Below are 25,486 nucleotides of genomic sequence, written 5' to 3'. Positions count from 1 at the left end.
GCAGCTTAAAACTGCACACACAGACACTGCGGTGGCAGGTCTGAGCCATGTTTACAGGGCTACTTGTGTGGGTGGCACAATCAGTGCTCCAGGCCCACTAGTAGCATTTGATTTACAGGCCCTGGGCACCTCTGGTGCACTTTACTAGGGAGTAACCAGTAAATCAAATATGCCAATCATGGATAAACCAATCAACAGTACAATTTACCTAGGGAGCACTTGCACTTTCGCACTGATTAGCAGTGGTGAAGTGCGCAGAGACAATAAACCAGCAAAAAAAGACATGAAAAAATAGGAGGAAGAAGGCAAAAAGTTTGGGGATAATCCTGCAAAAAGGGCCATTTCCAACAGGCGGTGTCAGGGATGCAGTGCCAGCAGAGGCGATGTGTCGGTTCAATGAGCGGTGAAGCTGTGATGCGAAGGTATGGTGTTGTCAAGGCTGGTGTCATCCTTGCAGCAGCTGAAATATGTTTTTTGTACTCAAGAATGTGCCACTTAGCTGAGGAGATGTTCTAGTTCTTCTCAGGGATGTGCCGCTTAGCAGAGAGGATGTAGCTGTTACGCTGGCAAGCACCTCAGGCCCCCTTCCAAAGGTTCAGGACTTGGGTGGTACCACTTGGCAGGGCAGACTCACAGATGGAAGAGTCTAGGTGTAGAAGCAGGGTGGTTGGAAGTCTTTTATATCCCTGAGACTTCAGCTATAGAGGCCAGACAAGTAGCCCTTGGAGTCACTGTGGGTTCTGGGTTGGGAAGATGCATCTCCAGTCCTTCTCACTCCTAGGTGGGAGGGCAGCAGGTACCAGGTCTGCAAGACAAAGCAGGAGTCCAGCAGAGTGCAGTCCTGCAGGATGGCATTCCTTCAGCAGCACAACATTTCTTCTTCCTGGCAGAGTATTCACATGTCCAGAAGTGTACTGAAGTGGTGGTGTCTAAGGTCCAGTTCTTAATCCTAGTGGTGCCTCTGATGTGGGGGAGACATCACAAACATGACCTTGAAGTGCCCAGATGAGATGTCCTGCCCTCCTTGCCCTTGGCTCTAGACTAAATACATGGGGTATTCAGCCCTTTGTGTGGGGACAGGACACAGCCTATTCAGGTATAAGTGAGGCTGTGTCCGGCACCTCTTCCCATCTTGCCCAGGATGGCCCATCAAGTCACACCTAAGCTCCCATTGTGTGTGGCTTTCTAGGAGGAATACACAGAGCACGACTGCCAACTACACCCAGTGATGTGACCAGAGACACACTGCAGAGGCCAAATGGCTAAAAGTGGCATTTTTAGAATTGCAATTTAACATCCGACTTCACCAAATGTTAGGATTTTAAATTGCAATTCCAGAGACACCAGACTTGAGTGGGTTATCTCTTCCCATTTGGAAATTACGCTTATGAAGTGTTTTAAGGCAAGTCCAATATTAACCTATGGGAGAGATAGGCCTTGCAGTGGTGAAAAACGAGTTTAAGAGTTTTTCACAACCAGTACATGTAAAACTAAAGAGTACATGTACTACTTTTTAAATAAATTGCACCGTGCCCTCTGGGCCGTCCAGGACGTACCCTATGGATGACTTATAAGTATTAAAGAGGAAGGTTTAGGTCAGGCAAAAGGTTTATTTTGCCAGGTCGAAATGGCAGTTCAAAGCTGCACACACAGGCTTTGCAATGGCAGGCCTGAGATATGTTTAAAGGGTTGCTTAAGTATATAGTACAATCAGTTCTGTATGCCTACCAGTACCATTTAATTTACAAGCCCTGGGCACATGTAGTGCCACTTTACTAAGGTAAAATAAGTAAATTAAATATGCCAATTGGGTACAACCCAATTCTAAGATGCTTTAAGGAGAGATCACAAGCATGTTAGCACTGGCTAGCAGTAGTGAAGTGCCCAAAGTCCTAAAGCCAACAAAAACAAATGCAAAAATATGAAAAGTAAAGGTAAAAAGTTTGGGGATGACCCTGCAGGAAGGGCCAGGTCCAACACTAACCCAGTAATACTACGTGTGGTCCTCTTACAAAAATATCAAACAAATCAATGGAATACTGTATAGGACCTGGCCCTTTTTGCAGGATCGTCCCCAAACTTGTTGCGTTCCTCCTCCTATTTTTTCTGACCCTTTTTGTTGGCTTTTGGACTCTGAGCACTTTACCACTGCTGATCAGTGCTAAAGTGCATGTGCTCTCCCTTCTAAACTTGGTATGGTTGATTTATATCTAATTGGCACATTTAATGTACCTGTAAGTCCCTTGTACAGTGGTATCCCTATGTACAGGGCCTGTAAATTAAATGCTACTAGTGGACCTGCAGTGCAGCTCGCGCCACACAGAAGTAGCCTTTCAAACCTGTTTCAGGCCTGTCACCGAAGGGCCTGCATGCGCAGTTTACTGCCAGAGGGACCTGGCATCTATATTAGTTTGCCAGGCCTAGAACTTCCCTTTTACTACATATAAGTCACCCCTAAGGTAGTCCTTAGCTAGCCCTTTGGGCAGGGTGCTGTGTAAGTAACAGGTAGGACATATGTCTTTATGTACTACATGTCCTAGTAGTGACAGACAGCTTATTTGGTTCCTCACTACTGTGAGTGCTGCCTCTCTCATGGGATTGCTTTGAAAATACCCTAACATCTGTCTAAGTGATATTGTCTGATCTACGAGGGGTGGCGTAGGCATGTTTGGCATGGTAGTGAGAAATGCTACTTACCGGTGTAGGTGGATCTATTTATTACCATTATAGAAATGCCACTTTTAGAAAGTGAGCATTTCTCTGTGCTTATGACTCTCGTGTTTTGCAGCTTGACGCCAATCCACGTCTGGGGAACAGTGACAGCTGGGCTTTGTGCATACTTTTCAGGCAGCCTGTACACAGTGAGGGTGGAGGTGTCACAAGAGTGCGTCTGCATATTGAATGGTCTTCCTGGCCGGGAGAGGTAGAGGCAGGGCACACCTGCATTTGTAAAGTCTGGGCTCTGGCCTCACACTAAGGGCTTGTTTATCCCCTACTGATGTCTGGAGCCAGTGCTGAAGGAGAGAGGGGGCATTCCTGGTACTGGTTAGTGCTGATTGGAACCCCTTCTACCCCTTTTGTGGAAGCTGTGCAAAATTAGTATAAGTACAGGGGGCTGTACTCCACATTTTTAGAGCACGTTTTGAACTGGAGACCGGACCTCTGCCAGAAGGACTGCCTGACCACACAAAGGACTCATCTAGACTGCTCTTCTTTTGTTGGCCTGCTGCCTAGCATTTGCTAAGATGGCCTAAAGAACTAATCTGGATTGCTTTTCTGCATGTTGCCTGCTGCCAGCCTTTCCTCTGACTCTGGACTGCCAAGGTTTGGTGGGATTATTAGGAGGAACCGCCACCGGAACCTCTTCTTGTGTGCTGGCCTGCCTGTCCCTTTGGGTCCCCTCTAGTATCCCCAGGGGCCAGGTGCATGTGGAGCGCTGCATTCTGCTCCTGGGCCCTTTTCACATGCTAATGCACGAAGAGCGCTTAGTTCCTTGTCCTTGTAGTGTGGGAGTAGGGCACTCCCTGTTTTGTTTTCAATAGCATGTGTTGAGCGCTACCCTGAAGGCTAGCACCAGGTGAGGGTTGCTGCTTTCCCCCTCCTGTCCGGGGAGGGGCCAGAAGAGGACGAAGAGGCATGAAGAAGCTGCTGGCGGTCTCTGGGCTAAGTGCGCTTTTTGTGGTGCCCCTGGGGCATCTGCCAGTATTCACTTCTGGGGCCTTCACTGCCGCGACCTGGGGGAGGGGAGCAGAAGAGCTGGCCCAGCGGAGAAGCCCTCAGGAGCAGGGTGTCTGCCTGGCAGGCCCTGGAGGGCTCTCAACGCGCTCCTCAAGGGCTTGCAGAGTGCCCCGAACTGCAAGTGCAGCCGCGTGCCCACAAGCTGCTGCATCCGCTCACTGTCTACAAAGTGGAAGAGGCCACAAGACGTCTCCCCCATTACCCGGAGAGGTGAGCTGCCTTTCTGGCCTCCTCCCACCAACCCCTGACCGCAGCAGGAGTACCAGTGACCGGAAGAGGGCAGGGGATTTGGTCATTGAGGGTGAGACCTTCTTGATATTCTCCTCTTCTTGGGTGACACATTAAGCAGACCAGGGAGGGTGACCCTCAACGGAGTTCCTTGGTCCTGCCAGGATTATTCAGGTGACTGCCTTTGGGATATTAGGAGCATGGGAGGTCCTGCCCTGACAGGTTGTGTTCGACCTCATTCCCCCCTTGTAAGTTGACACTTTGGGAGGTCCACGGAGGACTTCCTTGACTGTCCCCACTGCCAGGGGCATTTTTGGGGCCACTAGCCCAATGCAGGATGGATGGAAACCTCAACAGAGGTCCCGTTCCCACTTGGGGTAAGGAATTACTGTATTCCCTGTAATATGAGCCTGAGAGCGCTGAGCCTATAGGTTTCTGGTGGCAGATGACCCTCTCTTTTTTTCTTTACCACATGCTGCATGTTGTGCCTCATGGGATGTACATTCCCGATGCTGTCTTGGCATTCAGGACCTGATGTTTTCTCCTGATATGTGCATTTATTAGGGTGATAATAATGATCTGCCATTCGGGTAGTGTTCCACATTATGTTTATCCTGACTTGTGCATCTTTGGTGATAATGATATCCTGACTACTGCTTGTGTGGCAGAATACTAGCAACATATGTGTTTATCTGCCTACTGCTTATTGTCGTGGAGTACTAGTAACCTGTATGATGTTCTGACGACTGCTTGTGTAGCAGGGTATTACTGATACATGTCATTTTGGTCTAATGTTGTTTTGTACAATACAGTTTATTTTTATATAACTTGTTGTTGTGTTTCCTTTATTTTGCATCTATTGTGCCACGTGTGCTGTGTGTTGTGCAAATGCTTTACACATTGCCTCTGGGATAAACCTTACTGCTCGTGCCAAGCTACCAAGGGGGTGAGCAGGGGTTATCCTGGATGTGTAAATCCCCCGCTCTGACAGGAGTGGTGGGTTCTGCCTGGCTTAGGTGTATACCCTAGCCAACCAGAAACCCCATTTCTAACAAACACCATAGCTTTTGCCGGCAGAGCCCTAAGTGAAACAGAGAAGAGTAACTGACAAATAGAGCAGAAAACTTTAGTCAGAGGGTGGGACCCATAGCTTTCCATTTACATCTCTATGAAAGAGACTTCACTGCTCTACCAAATCACAAACTGCTCATAACACTCTTCAAGGGAACATCCCATCCATTCAAAAAATGGGTAGCTCCAGCAATACTGGTTAAATGTGAATTACAGGCCAGGTTCAACCAATCCTGCATATTATCTCTCTGATCCCCCTGCACTCTAAGAACCCAGTGACCAGAGCCTAGTCAACATGACAGAAGAATTTGTCAACCTCATATCTAAGTCAGACCAGTGCTTAATTTGTGCTTGTTGTTTCCGGTGCTGAGCACCAGCACTTATTTCTGAGGGCCGGGGCTTAGTTTTCTGTCTCAAGCATTTACTGCAAGCAAAATACATGTGGGAAAGACGGAGGAAGAGAAAACCAAAAAAAGCGTCAGAAAGGGGAAAAGCAGGAAGCTACAAGAGTGAGCTGAAGGGGGAGGGGGTGGCTGTAAATGGATTGAAGAGGCCCGACGTGGCTTCAGGTTTACGCTGCCTCAGTATTGTGTGCTCACGCTTTTAATTGCAACAGTCGCTTGTTTAAGAGGGGAGTTTTGAGCACCAGCACCTTTTTATTTACAAATTAAGCACTGAGTCAGCCTAACCAAAAGCAATCAGGTGTCCAAAGAGGACTTGCACATGAGGTTCACATGAGAGGCCATGCATAAGAATACATGGAAAAAATCCTAGCATGTCACAAGGAGAGTGATGAAGACACTAGACAAGTGCTGCTGTAGATTTGGAAGCCGAGAAACAAAATCACGGAATTAGCAGCCTTCCTGGGAGGGAACAAAGTCATAATTCACACTTCAAGGACTGTTAATTTGCCTAGCTCACCAAGGTCACCAAGGCATAGTAAAGACAAAAGCTGTGCTAAGGGAAGAAGATATGGTTCCCAGAAATGGACCTACTCGATGAAACTGTCATAAAGAACTGCCCAGTCTGTCAGACCACAGATGCACAACTGCATCCAACATCCTTTATTATGGAGGAGTCGAACACGGAGCTCTTTGTTGCAGTGAGTAGAAACCTGCACGTAGTCTACCAGATGGACGACAGCTATTGGTCTTCATTGATGCCTGTACCAAATACCCTCTAGTAGATTGCAGCTTCCACTGCATTCAATAACATCAAGCCCAAACTAGAAAAAGTTTGTGGTGCATATGGAGTGCCTGAGAATCTCAAAACAACCATAAGATGATGCCCTAGTGGCGTTTGGCAAACAGGAATGTTGAGGACTTCATACACACACTAAATAAACCATGTGTGTTGGACTACGGAGACAGCCAGAAATGAAAAAGGAGCAATAATTATAAACTGAATGACAGAAGAAGAGCCAAAGAACCAAACACGCAAGTAGGAGATCAGACTCTTGTCAGAGATTGGCAACCAGAAAGCAAATGTTGACTACTGTATGAAGTGTCACAGAGTCAAAATTGACCATGGTATTGGCTAAAGGGGAGGGGGGTTTGAAAAAATCACCTGAAATATCACAATGTTTAAGAAAATTTCTCCTGCAGAATAATCAAGTATCTCATGAGAAGAAGAATGGGAAGTGATTGTCTAGACCGGAAGTCTGAAGAAAACACCAGAGAGGAAGAGTTGGGAGCGAACCCTAGAGGAAGATGCATGGAGCCAGAAGTGTCAGGAGTGTTTAAAAAAATAGTGAGCACCAGGTACCCTCCATACCTCGAAGTCAGAGAGCAAAGTATGTGATCTGGAACGATCCCAGATCACCACAAAGATTATTGTACTTTGAGTCATATTAAGGATAATTTTAAATGTTGGAATTTTGTTTACAGTTGTTAAGAAACGTGGGCCCATGTTTATACTTTTTTAAGCGTTGCATTTGCAGCAGTTTTTGACGCAAAAGCAGCGCAAACTCACAAAATGTAATTGTATTTTGTACGCTTGTGACGCTTTTGCGTCAAAAAATGACGCAAATGCGGCGCTAAAAAAAGTATAAATATGGGTCGTAGTGTGCCATGTGGCGCTATACTTGATGTTGTGCGTGCATAGTGATGACACCTCGTCATCATGGAGACAATAAAAGAACGCCAGATGTGCGCAGGTATCAGTCGACACCTAGCTGAAAGTGTTTATTTTGTTCATATTTCTATCCTGCTACACCAGATCAGAGGTGCCAACTTCAAAAAATATTTATTTTACCATGTGAGCAGGGAGATGGGCCTTGTGCTGAAAACTACCTAAGAGGAACTTCTGCCCCTTCGCCCCACTAATCTCACTCACCTCCCAAAAAAACAGACTGGCTGGTGTTGCTGCTGATTTCATGGGGTGTTTTCACACCCCTACGTGGACATTGGCTGATTAGAGCCTTGAAAGATGAACTGAGAACCGAGTGCAGGGTTTTCAATTCGTTTTCCGTGCTACCTTGTGATATCGACTCTGAAGATCGTGTGACAGAAGCCAATATTGTGTGATACATGGTGGCACCTAGTGAATTGTCAAGCCTGTTACAGTGAGGTCAAGGGATACATAGCTCTTTCCTACATCCACCCACTGATGAATGGTGAAAGTCACACTGTAACAGGATTCCTTCCAGACGCATATGGCTGATGCGGGATCTTTAGACAGTGGATGTGGTTGGTAACAGGATGCACCCTCTGGTCTCTATTGCTAAATTACATTAGATGAGTGATGCTTCATTCTCTTACATCACACCCTGGTGTAGCCCCAACTTGTAGCAACGGGTTACTGAGCAGTTGTTATTGGAAAGATGACATATTAGGCCAGGCATGTGGTGAACCGGCAACAAACTATCACCTGTCCAACTGAGCACTGGCTCTGACTCTGGCATCAAAAATTCTTCCTACTCATCTCAAGAACAAGGACATTTCTGGAAATTCATGGATGCTTATTCTAAGCTGGTTAAGTGAGCATGAATACTCTTTGGAAATGCAGTTTTCTTACCCTTTCAAGCTATCAAGTTCAAGGAAAATGAAAATGGAGGTGCCAACAATCTAATTAAAATAATTAAGAGGGTTGAGATGTAGGATTGGGACTGTCTGAGCCTTCATAACACTAAGGGCCTCATTTAGGGTTTGGCAGAGCGGGTTACTCCATCACTAACGTGATGGATATCAGTTATGTTTGTGATGGAGTAACCTTATCCCGTCAGCTGTATTACAATTCCATATTAGCTGTAGAACTTGTAATACGCCGGGCGGGATATCTGTCATGTTTGTGATGGAGTAACCCCTCTGCCAAACTCTAAATCATGCCCTTTGTCATATGTCAATAATTTAAACCTCCATAATATAAGAATTCAAGTCAAGACCATAAGGGTTTATTCAAAATTAAGGTCATTAGAGAGGCAAAAAAGTAATTAGTTAAATCATGGGAAATTAGCAATCATAAAAGTTAAAATCAAACAATGTAAGATAATTAACATATGGATAACCTCTAAGGCAAATAGCAGACAGAACCAAAGTATAGTTCAGCAAGAGGACCAACATAAAGTCTGCATCCAAAGCAAGTACAAAAAGCTCTAAGTATGAATCAAATGAAAGACTGACATAGAAACTGCAGTTAGGAAAGCAATGAAAATCTGTCACATCTTCCTAAACATGACATTTTTATATGGTTTAAGCAAAGAAGACACACACTCATTATGGTGAGCTATGACATAGTAGAGCTGGTCTAACAAAGATACATTTACATAAACCAATCATTATTCAAATACACAAAATACATCAAATAAAATATATTTAGTAAACACCAGTTTTGCTGCATAATAATAACGAGGTATGCATAGGAAATTAAGAAGGTGACATGACATGTATATAATACAGAAATACAACAAACAGTTCAGCTAAGGAATGGTCCCTAGAAAAGACTTGAGCAAAGGACCTTGAATGTTACAAAGACATGAATATCCTGAGCTTGAATTCCTCATGAAAAAGGCGCATTCTTACATTTATATTTTGCACAGTGAACAACACCATGAAAGAGACTTCTATTTTGCTGATTTTCTGAAATGGAAAAGTTCACAGAGAAACACGTACACTTGGAGAATGCTCATTCACATACGATAAATGTGTACTTTCTTTCTGCAAATGTAAAATTATGTCAGTGCAGACTGGTTAAGGCCCAGTCATCCTAACTTAAACACATCTAAGTTAAGTGTTATTTTTTTTATAATTAAAAACGCACCAAAGGGTGCATTGGATGCATTTCTGAGTGACCGAACTGAATCTAACTTTATATCTTGATTCTGTTCTTGTGAACTATTATCCCAGGTTTCAAATTCAGGGAGTGGAATGGAGCTTAAGAAAGAAGACAGGTAGGGATAGATGTTGAGTATGACATGAAATCAGGGATGAAATGGGAACAGTAGACTTACGAAAATGCCATTTATTGTGAAGTAGAATGATCCTGGGGTTTATCACCAAGGCAGGCTAAAGAGTTAATTTTTAAAAGGGTTTGGCTCTCTACTATTAACCAGCTAAATGCACATAACATTTCTAAGCAGACAGATGATCGGAAAGAATTCTCGCTGGGGAGAAGTTAACAGGAAGCAAGCTGGGCAAGGCCACAGTGAGAGGGTGATTGCTGTCAAACATGGATCTGAACTTTGCTAATGCATCGTTCCTGAATCTTAGGATGTACATTAGAGCCCTATGGATGATCTTTGTACATAAAGAGCACTTGCAAAAAATCACATGAAAAACCTTTGTTGGAGGATATCTTCCGTCGGATTGTACTGTGAGATGCAAGGCATCTACCCAGGGGTATTTTTTTCTTGGCAAAGATGCAGTTGTAAGCAGGGACATTCCCTAATTGTCTTATCTTTCATCCTACAAATGAATTATCTTTGTGCCAATCTATTTTCTGCATAGCTTGTGCAGTTTGGGCCTATATTTTTCTTTAAACTGCTGAGTTCCTCCTGACTCACAGGAACCTTTCTGATGGTTTGCAGTAGTTGTGCCAGGTGTGAAAAGGAGTGTGGCCTAGGTTGAGATAAGATGTGATCGTCAGAGGTTAAACGTTCTCACATAATACTTTGTATGCCAAATTCAAAATTCTATTTTTTCAATGTAACCCCTCTAGCGTTATTCGGCAGGTGTTAATCTCTGAACATGGTGCCAGGTGTGGAATACTCAACCACACTGAGCGAAGAGTAAAAATGAAAGATGGTTCTGCTTGTCACGTTGACTTATTGTCTGTTAAAGTTCCAGGTTTAGGCACCCACCAAAAGAACCTCGCCGGCACTCAGGGAATACACACGGAAAACTCTTGCAGTTTGCTAAGGTTGACAAAGTCTATCACCCTGTGAACGGAACATGACTCTACTCTAACTCACAAAGTCTCTTGCACCCAGGAACTGGTTCCAATCAAGTAAACCTTCAAAACTAGAAGGACTGACTTGAATCACACCCTTAAATTCTGAGGGCACACACTCAGAACACTGGGATTATGGGTAAAACATCTAAAAGAGTTATTTCTTCAAAGCAGAACACCCAGAGGATGGGATGGTACACTCACAAAAGTGAGGTAATGTATTCAATGTGGGACACACAAGCACTGGAGGATGTGCCCGACTCTCAAGACTCAACATTATTTGTTTATCCAGGAGTTGGGGTGATGCACCCAAAGTGGTAGACTTGAGCGCATGCGGTGTGCAGGGAGTAAGTACTTCAATTGTGAGACTCAAGATGTCATTTGTAGTCTTTCCCATGATGTTGATTACTACAGTGTCTGGGATGGTCATGGACCTGCTGTGTTGTACGTGGTTCCCCTTGAGAGGTACAGAAGTGATGTTAACAGCCTTACTAAGAAGCCAGGAACCCTGGCAGAAAGGACCTGAGCAGGTTTGTAAGCTGCAGTCTCGAAAAACTCCCTGGAGGATCACTTGGTACTAATTTTTTTATATATAAAAAATGCTAAGCAGCCCAGGGGTCGGCAGATGAAGGGTGCCTTAGAAATGACATCTGAGACTTTCTCAGAAGTTACAGACGGAGAGGACTTAGAAGTGAAGTCAAGAGACAGTTATAGCTTTGGCTTAAAAGGTGAGCAGTGACTCGTCAAGAACATATCTGTAGTTTAAGAGAAGCGTGTCCCTGTTGAATAGTTGGCCAAGGTCACCTCGCTTGAGAAGAGTGGACTTCAATTGACTCTACCTGCCAGGGATTCGTGGTCCACAGGTCCCCTGAGCTCTTGTCAGTCTATTCAACGAAATTGTATTATTTTTTCCTAAACAAATATTATTGTAATCAATTACCTTGCAAATTAACAAAGATTTTAAAATACGGAATCAGACAACTTGTATATTACACGGAGTAGAAAAAAGAGTGAGCAACTGTTTAATTGAATTGACAATTATCTTGTTAATCAGTAGTAGTACATTGGATAATTAATGAAAACATTTAATAATAAAAGTTTCTCAAATTAATTTAGTTTTCCATCATGGTCTTTCTGGGCAATAATGATACACAGCACTCCGTTGCAATTAATATAATAAATCTGGAATCCCACCAATACTTTTCTAATTTCTTCTACCAGATGTCAGATTAGGCAATATAACATTAGCAGTCTTCCTTGCACTCAAAAACTAACAGTCTTTCACCTCCAATTCCCCTGCTACTAAGGATTTTAAGATTTTCTTTTAATTATATGTGTGCTTTTCGGACTTCTGCTTAACCTGGAAATAATGATTAAAACACCTCTGGTTTAAACCAGAAACCAATGAAATTCAACATTTCTAACCAGGAAGACAATTCGGACTGTGGCCCGTCAGCGGCAGAGGCATGTGGACTGTAAGTGACCATTGTGATAGCCAGAGGCAGACACAACCAGACCAGAAGTAGCCCTGCCACCAGCCTCTGGGCTGAGTGGTGGAGTCAACACTGCAGGGCATCCGGGTGGCTGAAACACAAGCAGCAGGAGTACAAGAAACGAGCAAGAGAATGTGCTGTGGGGAGCGATAGCTCCACAGAAGGAGGTGGCTTCATGTGTGGAAGATGAAGCACAGCAGTCAGTGGGGCGCAGCTATTAGTGGGGTGTGGCTCGTGACAGCAAAAGAGGCAACCTATGTGGTCTCTTGGCCCTAGACCTTGCAACACGACACACCACAGTCCACCATTACCTGCCCCCTCCTTAACAGACTGGCCTTGCTGTTTTGTTTCCTAGTTCTAGGCATTGCCCCACCAGGCCTATTTAGTTGTGTTTGATTTGCTATGCTGGCCACAGCCACCAGTATATGCACCTCCGGTACTTATTACAGGTATCCTTGGGGCTGGCCGGCAGGAGATCAAATAGTGCGTATCAGGACACGATTCTCTCACAGTGCTCCTCGTTATTAACTGAACTTTTGTCCAGTTACAGTGGAATTCTGAATCCAAAACAATAGAATAACTCCTGAACTAAAACCTTCCTTTTTAGAATACATGAAAGAGACAAGTCATTCACCAGTTAACGCAAATGACGCATGCAGTGGAAGTGGAGCATAGATAGTTCCAGAACTTTGAGCACCCCACCGTTAAAATCAAAATGTTAAATACGTGTATTGTGGTTTCATGTATCACAAGCTAGATTAGAGTGGGTGACAGAATAATATACTTAATAATAACAGTTGCATTATATACGCTTCCAAGTGCCTGATTTAGCGTTTAGCAGGCAGCCTGCCATTTTGAGAGTGGCAGGAGCCATTACCTCTGCCACCCTGGCCGGACTACTGCCACCATATTTAAAGTTTGACTTTCTGCTGTAGAGATCTCTATGCCCTCAGAGGAGCCACAGCAGCTCCTCCAGAGGCGCTGAAAGTTTGCTGAGGGGCCGCCATGTTTACATGGCCGCTCTGCAGGCTTTTTTGTTTTTCATGAACAAACCTCCAGAGTGGGAGTTTGTTTTTGAAAATCAAACCTGAGACCCTGAGAGTTGTCTACTCTGATTTTATCCCAAATAATGCTAACAATATTGAATCAAAGATAAACAAATCATTTACACTAACATATTTTTTCTTAACATGTCAGTCCTCTATAGATAGACGGAGCCTCACCGTCAATAAACGTTGAGGCTTGCTAGGTCGATATTTAAATTAACTTTGCAAGCATCTCAAAATATATCAGAATTAGCTAAACACAAATAAAGCACGTTTCTTGTTAATTCTGAAGTGTGCTGGAAACATACACAGAAGAGGGTAGACCCAACTCTCTTCAATCTCATTTTTTGCTATTAAAAGCGTGACCTTCCAAACATCTCAGATGAGTGTGCAAGCAGCACCCAGGTAACTTAGGGCCATATTTGTACTTTTTTAGCACTGCATTTGCGTAATTTTTTTATGCAAAAGCGGCGAAGACTTACAAAATACAATTGTATTTTGTAAGTTTGCGCCGCTTTTGCGTTAAAAAGCGGCGCAAATCCAGCGTTAAAAAGTATAAATATGGGCTTTAGTGCTCTCGCCACATTACTTGGATATATTTGTTGGGTCCTCACCAACAGGTACCACTTGTGGCATGCTTCCTCATTGGACCCACATTCATTAGACTCCCAGTGTGACAGGCAAAGTCACCCTTTGTTTTTTCACAGCAAACTCCTAGTTTGGAACTTTGTTTTTGGAAAACAAGAAAGTTTGGTGAGTTGCTGCCTGAAACGTGCTGGGAGCTCACCAAACTTCCAGTGCCTTCTGAGGAACCACCGTGATGGCAGCTCCTCCCTAAAGGCTCAGTGGTCTCACCCGGGGTGTTATAGATCTGAAAACATGGCAGACAGTACTCAAGCCCGTGTTGGTAGGAAAGAACTCTGCCGCCCTGAAGGATGGCGGGCCACCCACCAAAGTCTAAATCAGACCCTAAATCTGTACCAGTTCACACATCTGCTCTTGGCTCCCTATGTGTGCCTGTGGATGCTCTCGGGGAATTTATAGCAGTTGACAGAGTCTTTACACCTGTCCTTCGCTCGGTTTCTGATTTGTGGTTCTTGGCTCAGTTTACAGTTTTTAACCCAGCATGTGTATTTGTGGTTTCCCCAGTTTTATCAGTATTTCAGTGTGCGCCCCATGATTTCCATCTGATTTCTCATCCTTTCTTTCCAATTTCGCAGTTCATCACCTTCCGGTGGAAGGTCATTAATCTGAAGCTGGAGCGTTTCAAGCCCATTGAGTTCACGGGGGACACAAAGAAGAATGACGTCTCTGTTACTATTCGCAATGTGCAGCTGGAAGACGAAGGGATATACAGCTGCTACGTGAAAAATCCACCAGACCGCCATACTGGCATTGGCAAGATTCTCCTTCGAGTGGTCACAGAAGGTTTGCATCTAATTTGTTCTTCACCCTTAAACCCAACCGTCAAGGGCAGAAGGATGATAGGATTGTGAGAAGACTCTTTGCTAGGCATGACATCCAAAAGCAGAATTTAGGGGAGAGTTTAACGCTGACAGATGGGCCTTGGTAGTTAGGTGGTGTGGAAACCCCTAGTGTGACAATGGCAAATGCAGAAGGAAATTCCATTCCTTTTGGATACAAACTCATAATCTAAACTTCATCTCAGATGCAAGCTCATCAAAACCCACTTTCTGTCAGATTCGGCTGAAGCTGAGGCTGAGCCAACCACACTGATCGTGAGAAACAAACCCAGTGATCCTCACTTCCTGCAAAAGACAAACCTAGTAGGCCTACCACTTCCTGGCAAATAAGTCCAGTGAGCTCCATTTTTCTGTTGGATTACAGGGTCGGACTGGCCTCCAGTGCAGCCAAGCAGTGCCCGGAGGACTTCTCTTACAGGTCAGTATGTTGGACGGCTTTGAACTGTTTCATCAGAGCCTGTTGTAGGGTTTGCTACGCCGGTTTCTACTGTTGATTTTCCAAATAATAAAAAAAAAACATTGCCGCAAGCTCAAATCAATGTTGCCTTTCTTCTTTCGCAAAACACTTTTTCAGCAATTCAAACTGCCTCAATTTACAAACGTGGACCACTTGTTTAGCTTTCTAAGCCGTTGAAGGGAGCCATTGTTATTTTGGTGTCCGGACCTGTTTTCTGTCCCAGTCCGACCCTGGTTAAATACAAATTAACCTTTGCTGGTAGATGCAGCTTAACAATCAATACTTTAAAAATTGCCCTTCGTTTTCCACATCTGCTAATCTTAAATGCATTCCTGCCGTCAGGCCTTCCAGCTAGGCAGCCGAGCTGTTAGCTATCTCACTTCTAAAGCCTGGAACGGTCTGCAAAGGTTCTATTTAATTGCTTATAATTTTTCGTAAATAACTGGAAACTTAACGTTTCTTTAGGGCTCTCATATGGAGTGGGCCAGTAATTGATGTGATATTTATCACAAGCCTATCTATAAAAATCATTTTGCTTAGATATAATTTATTAGTTACATAGCACTCCAAAGTCTACATGTTCCGGTATTTACCAAAGATTGTTCCCCCCCAAAAATGTCGGCAGATTTGACGTGTGGACATTATGTAGCAATACTCTTAATTCCGATGTATGTGGTAACACGAATTACCCCACACACCATAATGTAATGGTTGTTTTGCCCTTCAGGGTTTCTTTAGCACTTGTTTCAGCAGAATCCCCCAGCGCCAGGACTCGTTCGAGAATCGTGCGCTCTAGAAATAGTCAAATCAACCAATCTGTCAAGCAGTCAATATCCCTGAGGTCGCCCCTTTCTCCCCTTGCAGTGCCTCTGTTCTCTCGTCTTTTGACTTCCACTGCTTTGCATCCTCATACGGTGTAGTGTGTGCCTCTCTCTCATGACTAACCCAAGCCTGTCTTTCTGCAGTACCCCCAGAACGGGACTCCACGGTGGCGGTGATTGTGGGGGCCGCGGTGGGAGGCACCCTGGCTGTGGTGATTCTTATTCTTGTCATTGTGAAATGTGTTCGGCGTAAAAAGCAGCAGAAGCTCAACACAGATGACCCTAAAACCGACGAGGAAGGGAAGACAGACGGAGAAGGGAACCTGGAAGAATGCTCTAAGTATGACCCTCTGTCAGAACACAGCAACCCTGCACAGAACACAAATTCCCAAGACAGGGCACCTCCTCACACCTCTCCCCTTCCCAGAGCACAGCACCCCTGTGAAAAACTCTCCCCCATTCAGAACCAACCACTAGTGCCCAGAATAAACCTCCCCTGGCCAGTACAACTGTCCACAGCTTCCTGCGGCCTAGTACACCTTGCCCTCTCCACATCCCAGCATGAAGCATATATTCATTGCTCAAAATACATCTTTCCTGCATTGACCACAGACACTAAGCAGGGTCCGGTGTCCTTCCCGTAACTTCTTTCCTCCACAGAACGTCTGTCCACACTTATGCGCTGCATAGGACTAATGTATGTGAATTAATGGAAAAACAAAAACTGAGAAACCACATTGAAGGAAACCAAATCATGAAAATCCAGTTTTAAGGAAAGGCAATTTTAAGGAAATACAAATAAACTGAAAATGAATTAAAACATTTTAAAGGAACAATCATTTTGAGGAAACATCCAGTCCCACCTTCTGGTGAAGATTAGGGGTAGTGAGGGTTTTGAGGGTTCAGAGGTGGGTGGAATTTAGGGGTGGGGAGGGTTTTTAGGGATCAGGCATGGGTGGAGTTTGGGGTGGTAATGATCTTTTATGGTTCACAAATGAGTGGAATTTTAGGGTGCTGAGTGTTTTTTAGGTTCAGGGATAGATGGCGTGTATGGGTGTTGAGTGTTTTTTAGGTTTTACAAATGGGAGTTTAGGGCTGTTAAGTGTTTATAAGGTTCAGTGATGGGTAGCGTTGTGGAGTGGTGAAGGGTTTTTAGTGTTCGTGAATGGGTGGAGTTTAGAGTGGTGAGGTTTTAAGGATTCAGGGGCAGGTGGAGTTTATTTGTAAAAAATGTTTTTTAGGGTTCAGGGATGCAGGAGTTTAGGGGTGGTGGGGATTTTTAAGAGTTGTGAATGGGTGGCTTGCAGAGGTGGTGAGGGTTTTTATTAGGGTTCAAGGATGAATGGAGTTTAGGGGTGGTGCAGGATTTTCAGGGATCTGGGATATGTGGAGTTTAGGGGTAGAAAGGGTTTTTAGGGTTCAGGAATAGATGGAGTTAAGCTGCAGTGTCGGAGTTTTAGGCTAAGAGATGGGTATAGTTTAGAGTGGAAGGGCTTTAAGGGGTAGGGTCAGAGATGGGTGTAGTTTATGCTTGGAAATACATTTTAGTGGGCCCAGTGAGATGGTGTTCAGGGGTGGTGAGAATCCAGCACATTTAAAAGTATCCAAAGCAGTTGTTTGACAATGTAAAATACATACATTTGAAATAATGTTCCTTGATATAAAGGAGTGAAATAAATACCTTCAAATGTTTCTGAGAGTAAATCTGCAAGAATTTCATTTACACCTTAAAAAATAAGCCAGCAGAAGCCAATTTCGAAAAAAAAGACTTTCAATGATTTGGTTTCTATGAAATGGTAAATGCAATTCGTCCTGAAAATGTCCATTAAACCATTAGATGAAATGGTTTCTCAGTAGCGATTTCATGAAATCATTTTTCCATTAAATCACATATAACCACATAGAATGTCTATCTTCATCTGTATCTTTCAGAGAGCTCCTGTCTACATCTCTTTCATGCAGAGAACCCTTGTCTACAGTTCTATCATGCAGAGGACATATAACTAATCTCAATACCTCTCCCATGCACAGAACAATTCTCTGTGCATCTTCAATGCACAGAACATTTCCCCAGCACAAAATAACTGTATGCGATTTTGAAGAAAATCTCGTTTAAAGTAATCTTTGTCGTCAATCTGTTTTGTCGGTCTATGCAGGGAAATCTAGTGACAGTCACCCAGTGGAGGATCACTCGCAGGTCAGTGTTTCCACTGGCAGAACCAGCTAGTACTGCTCCGACTGAAACATTCAAGTTCACCCACCTCTACCTGGTGTGGGTGAATCACAACTTTGACTTGTCAGGTGACCTGCCAATTCACTTTAGTTTACACCATCAGCCAACCCTCTAAATGAGGGCCATGAACAACAAAAGCAGCCGCAGAGACCAGGGAACTTTTAATGAGAAAGAAAGCACAGTCCATGTCCCATCCAAAGGACTGTAGTGGCCACTGATTCAGCAACCTTCTCCTCATATCAGGCTCAGAAATGCGATAACTACACCAGTGCAGCCGTCCTCATTCCTCACACCATGAGTAGCAGCACAGTCACTCACCTGGTTTCTAAAACGGCAGTAGCCATGTAGTAAAGCATGGGATCCAGTAGCACCACAAATGAAGGACTGCACCACCGTAGGTGGCACAGGAAGGGCAGAGGCTCATAAGACCTGTACCGTCGATGTGATGATGTGCCTGCCAGAGGCAACAGAAAACCAGCATCAAGACCTCATTGTTTTTGTCAGTAAGTCCAACCTCGCTCCCTGGGCGTGTGCATCCCCCAAGTCGTCATAGATTGCAACCATAGTGAAAATCCAACACTCCATATGCAGAACATCCTCTCAACCTGGATACAGTTAACAGAAACCCTCTCACCCTATAAAGCCACCCTGTGTTCACACCCGTGTGAACTGTTGATTCAGAACATGTGCATGTGGTTGCGGGGTTGCCTGCAAGTGGTGGGTGTCTACACGTAGGTGATGTCTACAGATTAGCCCTTAAGAAGTTGAGCCAGTGTCATCTCTCTCCCTACTACATGTTTAATGCCCTCCACTCCTACACTATGTCCACTTTTGTCTCTCCATGCATTTTGCCCAATGTCTTGTGCCTCTAAAGTGTGTAAAGCCTTCTGTTCCCAATATCCTGAAGTCTTTCCAGTAACTTGTGCTCCTTGTTCACTGATTTTATTTGCTTCTGCCTTTTGATCTCTTTCTCTCTGACCCTTCTCCAGGCGCCAATAGTCAAAGCAAGAATTCAAGAAGCGAGGAGGTGTCCTACGTCAAGACCACCTGGACGTGTGCATAAACAGAGAATTGCTGCTGCATATTCGGAAGGTGGACTGTTCGCTTCCCAGCTGGTGCTGCCATCATGATGTTGTTGTGTCTTCTCCATCCCATATATATAGTTTTAAATTGTACATTTTATTTAGTTTGCACGACGTTTCACATGTCTTGATCCCTGCAGGCTTTGTGGAGGCTCCAGACGGAGAGGGTGGAGGTTGGTAATGAAATCCCAGTACCAGGACACCATTTTCCAATCTTGACATGGTGCCTTCTAGGGTCTTCAGATAGATATTGTAGGTAAGGGGCCTCAACAATGCCTTCTGTGCATTTGTGTATAAATGAGATCAAATCAACTTCCTCCATTCACCAAGTTCCAGGCCTCACTCATTCAGGCAGGGCGATGCCTTTGGCCTGACAGTGGCCTAAGGGAGAAGATGTCTGTTGTTTCTGTGCTGCTAGCAATAGTGAAGCTTAACTGAGGTGCTTGCACCCTCTGGAGAACTTCTGTTCACAGTAGTGTGAGAGGATATGAGATGCTGTCCCATCGTGGGTGGTAGGATGATGGATTGTACGATCTCTAGGAATCCCACCTTGGAGTGTTTGACCTCCAGGGAGCCATTCAGCATTTCCTGACATTTATAGAACTGGACCTGCCTTACTTGCCTTCTAGAAAGCAGCCCAGATTTTTACCTGACCCCTTTGGAAACAATCTAACACTGGCTCAGCTCTAGGGGGCATGGCATGTGTGCCATTCCTCTTGGAGCCAATCCTGGATTGATTGAATCTGCCCTGTATGTAACCAATCTAGGTTTTAAAGGCCGATAGGGAAAGAGTATACAACTACATGAACTCTAGAGAGCCTGCAGTCGACTGTCAGTATCTAGCTCATCTGACTTCTAGGAAATGAGTACAAGATTTTCCAACCTCTAGGAAACCAGTTAAGATTGTCTATCTTTAGGGAAACATAGCACCATTATCTGAGTTCCAGGGAGCCAGCCTAACTTTGTTTAAGCTCTGGGAAAACAGCCCAAGATTGCCTGACCTCTCGGAAGTAATCCTAAAATTGAATGGACTTTAGGAAGCCAGTGCTGAATTGCCACTATTTTCTCCCAAATTCTGAATTGTGGAAATCTGGTGCCCAGTTGAGCCTTTCATTGACATAACTTTGGAGCTCCACCTCGAATCTCTATAGACCATGGTCCCAGTTGTGGCCCTCTGGTATACATCACAGGCCAAGCTGAGAATATTTTTAATGGTTCCAAATATATCATCATTGGCCTTGAATCCAAGCACACCCATTGTGCTGCTCAAAATAGGAGACGCTGGGCACCAATGTGTCCGTTCGAAAAAGCGAGCTGTTTGTGGTAGAACTCACTGTGTCTCTCATACCATAATATCCAACATCCTTCCTACTTACGCTGTAAAGCCCAAATTAGATTGAGGGCGAGTTTAAACGTCTTGCACTTTTTCCCATTCCTTTTTGTTTCTTATCGTTTGTGTGTATTGAAATTTGCCATTTGTGCCACACTCTTCAGGTGAGCTGATGTGACCTGTGACGCTGACCTGCTTCACTTTGAGAGGATAGGATTTCATGATACACAGCAACATTTCCAATTCCAAAGACCGTGCATCACGTTCACCAGCAAAGCCGCAGAACAGTCAGTCAGCCACCTCTTCTTCACAAAAATATCAGCCACAAACCTGAAGAAACCAACTCATTCTCACCAGAAATGTTTTTTTTTCTATTTGTTATGCACGTTCTTTTTTATTTTTTTTTAGAAAAAAATAGATTTTTGTACTTTTTCGTAAACCCTCTCCAGAGGAGTCAAATGGAAAGTTTAGATGTGTGTCCGGTGGCATCAAGGTTGAAGTGTCAGGACAGAGGCCAGGCTCAGAGATAGAAACAACACAAAGTTCAGGCCCTGGGGTGGTGCCCAGAAGTTGTGCCAAGAGTTCAGGTTCAGAAGTCGGAAAAGGGGTTGTGCTACAGGTTGGAGCTGTAAGGGTCGGTCAAGCTCAAGGGTAAGCTTTAGGCATCGATTCAACGAGTTTGGTTGACTGCAGTGTTCAGGCCTATGGATCGGGCCTAGTGGTGTAGTCTATAGGTTATGTCCAGAGATCTGGCCTATTGTTCAGGAACATGGGCTCGGTCTCGTTGCTGGGCTTACCTTCGGAGAGGTAGGACCAAATGCAGAGACTGGGGGTCTGGCACATAGGCAGGCCCTGAGATCATTAATAGGGGGTAGAACACAGGGCTCGGACTCAGTGGTTCTGCCCATGCGTCAGGCCAAGGGATAGAGCCTTAAGAGGCGAAAATCCCTCGTGCCAGTTCAGCATGCTCTGACTTCACAAGAAGCAATGCATTATGGGGCTGGCCCCTGCAGAAACGCTCATGCCAGCTCCAGACACTGCAAAAGATGCACAACAAATCTTAATTTTCAGGCGGATAGTGTGTCAATTCGTGATGCAGACAGGGTAAGAAATGTGTAAATAATCAAAGGACAGCCCCGAGGCCTCTCATTGGAGCCTACGGAGGGCGTAGTGTTCGAAGATACTGCTTGGGCGCGAAAGAGGGATTCCAGGTCAGGGGGCAACGATGGCAGTCCAGGGACGCCATCACACTTAATATGCCCTCTCATAATGTCAAAGAGCGATGCTTGGATATAAAAATGGGGCTTTTGGCGGACGAACATGCTCAGGGCTACTACTGCCATTTTGTATTTTACAGTATTTTCCATTTTGGAGCTGTTTTTCTGTTTAATGAATGTCCTCATTATTTGAATGCATTTTGTATAAAAATGACAGCCCGCGAGCCGCTGCCCATCTGCCAAAGGATGTTTGGGCGGAAAACACTGAGCCAAATAGGCATATGGAGATTAGTTATAAATGTATTGCCAGTATGACCCTCTCGCTCGAGACATGTTTGAGACAGCACCCACCTCAAAGTCTGCTGTGAACTGTACAACTGCCTTTCATGGAAATGGGTTCGCGAAAGCCAAAACTGCGCACAAGGCGTGGACACGTTTGGAGCTTGAGTGACATACGTGGCCATCAGTGCACGTGAGGCCTGCTTACTGTCAAGCAATGGAGACCGAACGGCTTCATCAGCAATACCTGCAGTGCGTGACTCACCGCCCCCCCCCCCCCCTCCCTCGGCTGTGTTCTACGGCGCTTGACCCAACCCCAATTCCAACCAGCAGATTACTTTCCCGTCACAACCCTGTTTACACCGTAGTGTTCTAGACCTCCCTCTTTTCCCCCATCCCATTCTGTGCCACGAGGTACTATTTACACACACTTTACATACAACCAGTGCTTTCAATGGAATCACAGAATTGCTGGTACTCACTGTCCAGAGTAGCTGAGAGTACCTGTCCATTTAAAGTACTATATAGAGCTATGTACAGAAAACACAAGTTGGTTTAGTAGAACTACTGACACCAGCCAGATCTTTCACTGCCATACTGGGGAGGCTTGGTAAACCAATGGCAGCGGGAGGGTTGAGAAGGGGCTTTCGTCAAGAAGGTGGGCTGTGCCAAAAGAACCCTATACATACTTCCAGATCGACCAGGGAGACCTCGTGTTGCTGAGAGTTTCCAGAATATCCTTCATAGGCATATCTGCAAGAGGTACCTGATTTTGAAACCCAAAACAACTATTATATATTTCCTCTCCTTAACGTCATTGCAAGTTAGGAGAAAATTAATCTTCTCCAATTTTTGTGTCTTACTCGCCATTATGTGTGTTATCAAATGTAGGCAGGTGTCTAAAGTCGGCACATATTTTGCTTAAACCGTAAATATGTTATTCATTGCTATTAATGTTTTTAATCCGGGTTCTGGTTAACTGAAAGTTTTTAAAAAATCGTTTTTTATTTACTCTTTTGCCGCTGCACCTGACCGAATTTCCAGGCATCCTTTGATGTAACGTCTGACCAAAGGGGGTTTACAAAACCGAGGACAACGTAACAAAGGAAATTCATATAAAATGTAAATATGATTGATAGAAAACGTTTAGGAGGGAAAAAGCTACAAGATGAAAAGTTCATTTTGAAGAACCACAGATATATATTTTGAAGTGTACGTCCCTTTTAGGAGTAGACTTGTGAACTGGAGAAGCTGTAGCAGAGATTCTTTGAAGTAGCCTGCGCAAAGTGTTCCTATTTGAAGACCCTCTATTTTGGGGGCCAAAGGATAGAGCATGCTTAGAGCTGGTGATCAACTTTTTGACACTTTGTTTTTTTAATAGGTTTCTATGAAGGGATGGGAAAGAGGGATTTTCTAATCTCATGCTCGGTATGTTGCAGTCTCATATATGGGGGTAGCCCTGATTGGCAGTGTATAACTCATACTCAATGTATATAAGTTTAAATGTTGATTGCATTTTTATATGCTAGATCTCGGCCATACTGTGTACGATGGCCCGACCGCATAATGCTTGATGCTGGAATATTTGTACGTCTTTCTTACTGTGGTCCAACTCTCACTGGTCACCTTGTGTTCTCTTCTGTACATTGTTGAGTGTTTTTTTTCATGGCGTTGCCACTCTTTGAGCTGGGCCTCTGTGGGACTGGCTGGTGGTGTTAAAATCTTGTAACACAATAAAGAGAGGTGAACCCTGATTCTTTGTACATTTTTGGATTTTCCGTTGGGGACTTTGGCTGAGGGTGGGCTGTTGGGAATAGTTAATTTAACTACACTGCACAGAGAAATTGAACTATGGGTGCAGAATGGCGGAGCTCTCTGTTTGGTCTGGTTTGTGCCCTCTACTCAAGTGCTTAATTTGTAAATTAAGAGGTGCCGGTGCTCAAAGCCCTTCTCTTGAACACGAGGCTGCTGTAATTAAATCTGCCAGCACTGAATACTGAGGCAGCGTAATCCTGAAGCAATCTCGGGCCTCTTCAATGAATTTACGACCACCTCTGCCCCTTCAGCTCATCCTGCAACTTTCTTCTTCCTCCCTTTATGACACGTTTTAGTTTTTCCTTCTTCCGTCTTTTACATGTGTGCCTTTTGCTCGCAGCAAATGCTTGAGGCATAAGAATAAGCCCCGGCCCTCACAAATAAGTGCCGGTGCTCAGCACCGGAAACAACAAGCACAAATTAAGCACTGATCTACTCTAACATCACAAAGTTATTCCAAATGGTTCATAAAGATCTTTGCTTTGTGGACACCCTAGTTTTGCGAGGGCTGAGTCATTTATGAAAGAAGAGGTGCAGTATGGATCGCTAACATGCATGTAACATCTAACCCCCAGACTGGTCCACAGCTATGTTTGAGTAAAGTCAATTGTAAATGAAGAATTACACTCCAGGTAGGTTACTTTCATGTAAGACCTGGTCTCCAGCGTGGGCCCTTGTCTTGTCTCTCTAGTGTCTGCTGTGAAGGAACAGTGCAGAAGAGATAGGTCATTCATCCGTAACTTTTGATCTCCACCATGGACTTTGTTGTCAATGGGTAGAGTCACTTGAAAAAGGTTAGGCACGGTAGACGGAGGTTATTTACCTGCAACATCTAATCTCAAGCTCGGCCCAAAATTCTGTTGGAGTGGACTCACGTGTGGAAGAAGACGTGCAGTATGGGTATGTTATGTGTATGAACATTTAATACATATCCTGTGTGTCATATCTAGATTTGGGGCAGCACACATCACTTGGTCAGGTGAGCAGTAAAATGCTTTTTTTAATCAGATCTTATTAATTTAGCACAGGTTTTGATGCCATGATATTCAGAGTTAGCATCCTGGCAGTGTGAGGTCTAAAACGAATGCTGCATGTTTTGTATCAGAAATGCCCCTCGTTTGCTTCTCTGTTATGTGCTAGACTGCTAAGAAAGCCATGTTATGTCTCTGCAGGTTTTTGATTTTTGCTTTCCTAAACACAACAATCATGAATATTAACTTGGGGGTCTGCGTAATGTGTGACACCCCAGAGGTCAGGAGGGACATCTTAAGTGCACCCCTCCTTTTCAGCGTGACTAGCGTAGTCCATCCAGACTGAGAGGGGCTGGGAATGGTAGCATCGTTAATTATAGATCAAGGGCCAGGCCCATTTGCCTGTTGTCCTGAAGGTAAAGAACCCTACTAGCCTCCCCTATTAAAAAGTCTGTCTAGTCCCCATTATTTCTGTCCTTCACTTCATCTGTATGAGATCTGGCTGGAAAGTGCATATTTACTCTGCAAGTATGAGGGAGGGTGAATGTGGAGCATGTGCGCGCGCTTTATTGTATAGGAACATAGCCCACCCTGAAACTCCTGTGTGTGGGTGGCTGACAAATTGGAGGCCGAAGATGAGTCTTCCTGTTGATTGAGGGAAGACCCTGCAACCTTCCACAGCTTCACTGTAAGGTGAACAATTCCAAGTAGCTGAGGGGGATGTGGCCTCCATCTGAAGCTGACTTTGCCCCAGAACTGTTGTTGTGTAGTTGCTGGGTGAGAGGGCCTCTCCTCCTTTGTGCTTTTCTTTTCCTCCTTCCGTCAGGGCACACCCA

General features: G+C 44.5%; 1 protein-coding gene across 3 annotated transcripts in view; it reads left to right on the top strand.

Annotated features, from left to right (window-relative positions):
• Window positions 1-23,618, top strand: part of LOC138285146 (sodium channel subunit beta-2-like) — a 144,047-nt gene extending 120,429 nt beyond the window's left edge. The window contains exons 3-6 of one of the 3 annotated variants that reach the window (XM_069224731.1): window positions 14,182-14,389; window positions 14,810-14,863; window positions 15,868-16,063; window positions 18,946-23,618. In XM_069224731.1, the coding sequence (XP_069080832.1) occupies window positions 14,182-14,389; window positions 14,810-14,863; window positions 15,868-16,063; window positions 18,946-18,955 (468 nt within the window). In that variant the 3' untranslated portion in view covers window positions 18,956-23,618. The remainder of the gene's footprint in view (window positions 1-14,181; window positions 14,390-14,809; window positions 14,864-15,867; window positions 16,064-18,945) is intronic. The other 2 variants (XM_069224732.1, XM_069224734.1) reach the window with 2 other exon arrangements.
• Window positions 23,619-25,486: the final 1,868 nt, after the last annotated feature.

This window comes from Pleurodeles waltl, chromosome 3_1 (assembly GCF_031143425.1).
Source record: "Pleurodeles waltl isolate 20211129_DDA chromosome 3_1, aPleWal1.hap1.20221129, whole genome shotgun sequence".
Classification (NCBI taxonomy): Eukaryota; Metazoa; Chordata; class Amphibia; order Caudata; family Salamandridae; genus Pleurodeles; species Pleurodeles waltl.
Note: the sequence above shows the minus strand (reverse complement) of the source record. Positions and strands in the feature narration are given on the sequence as shown.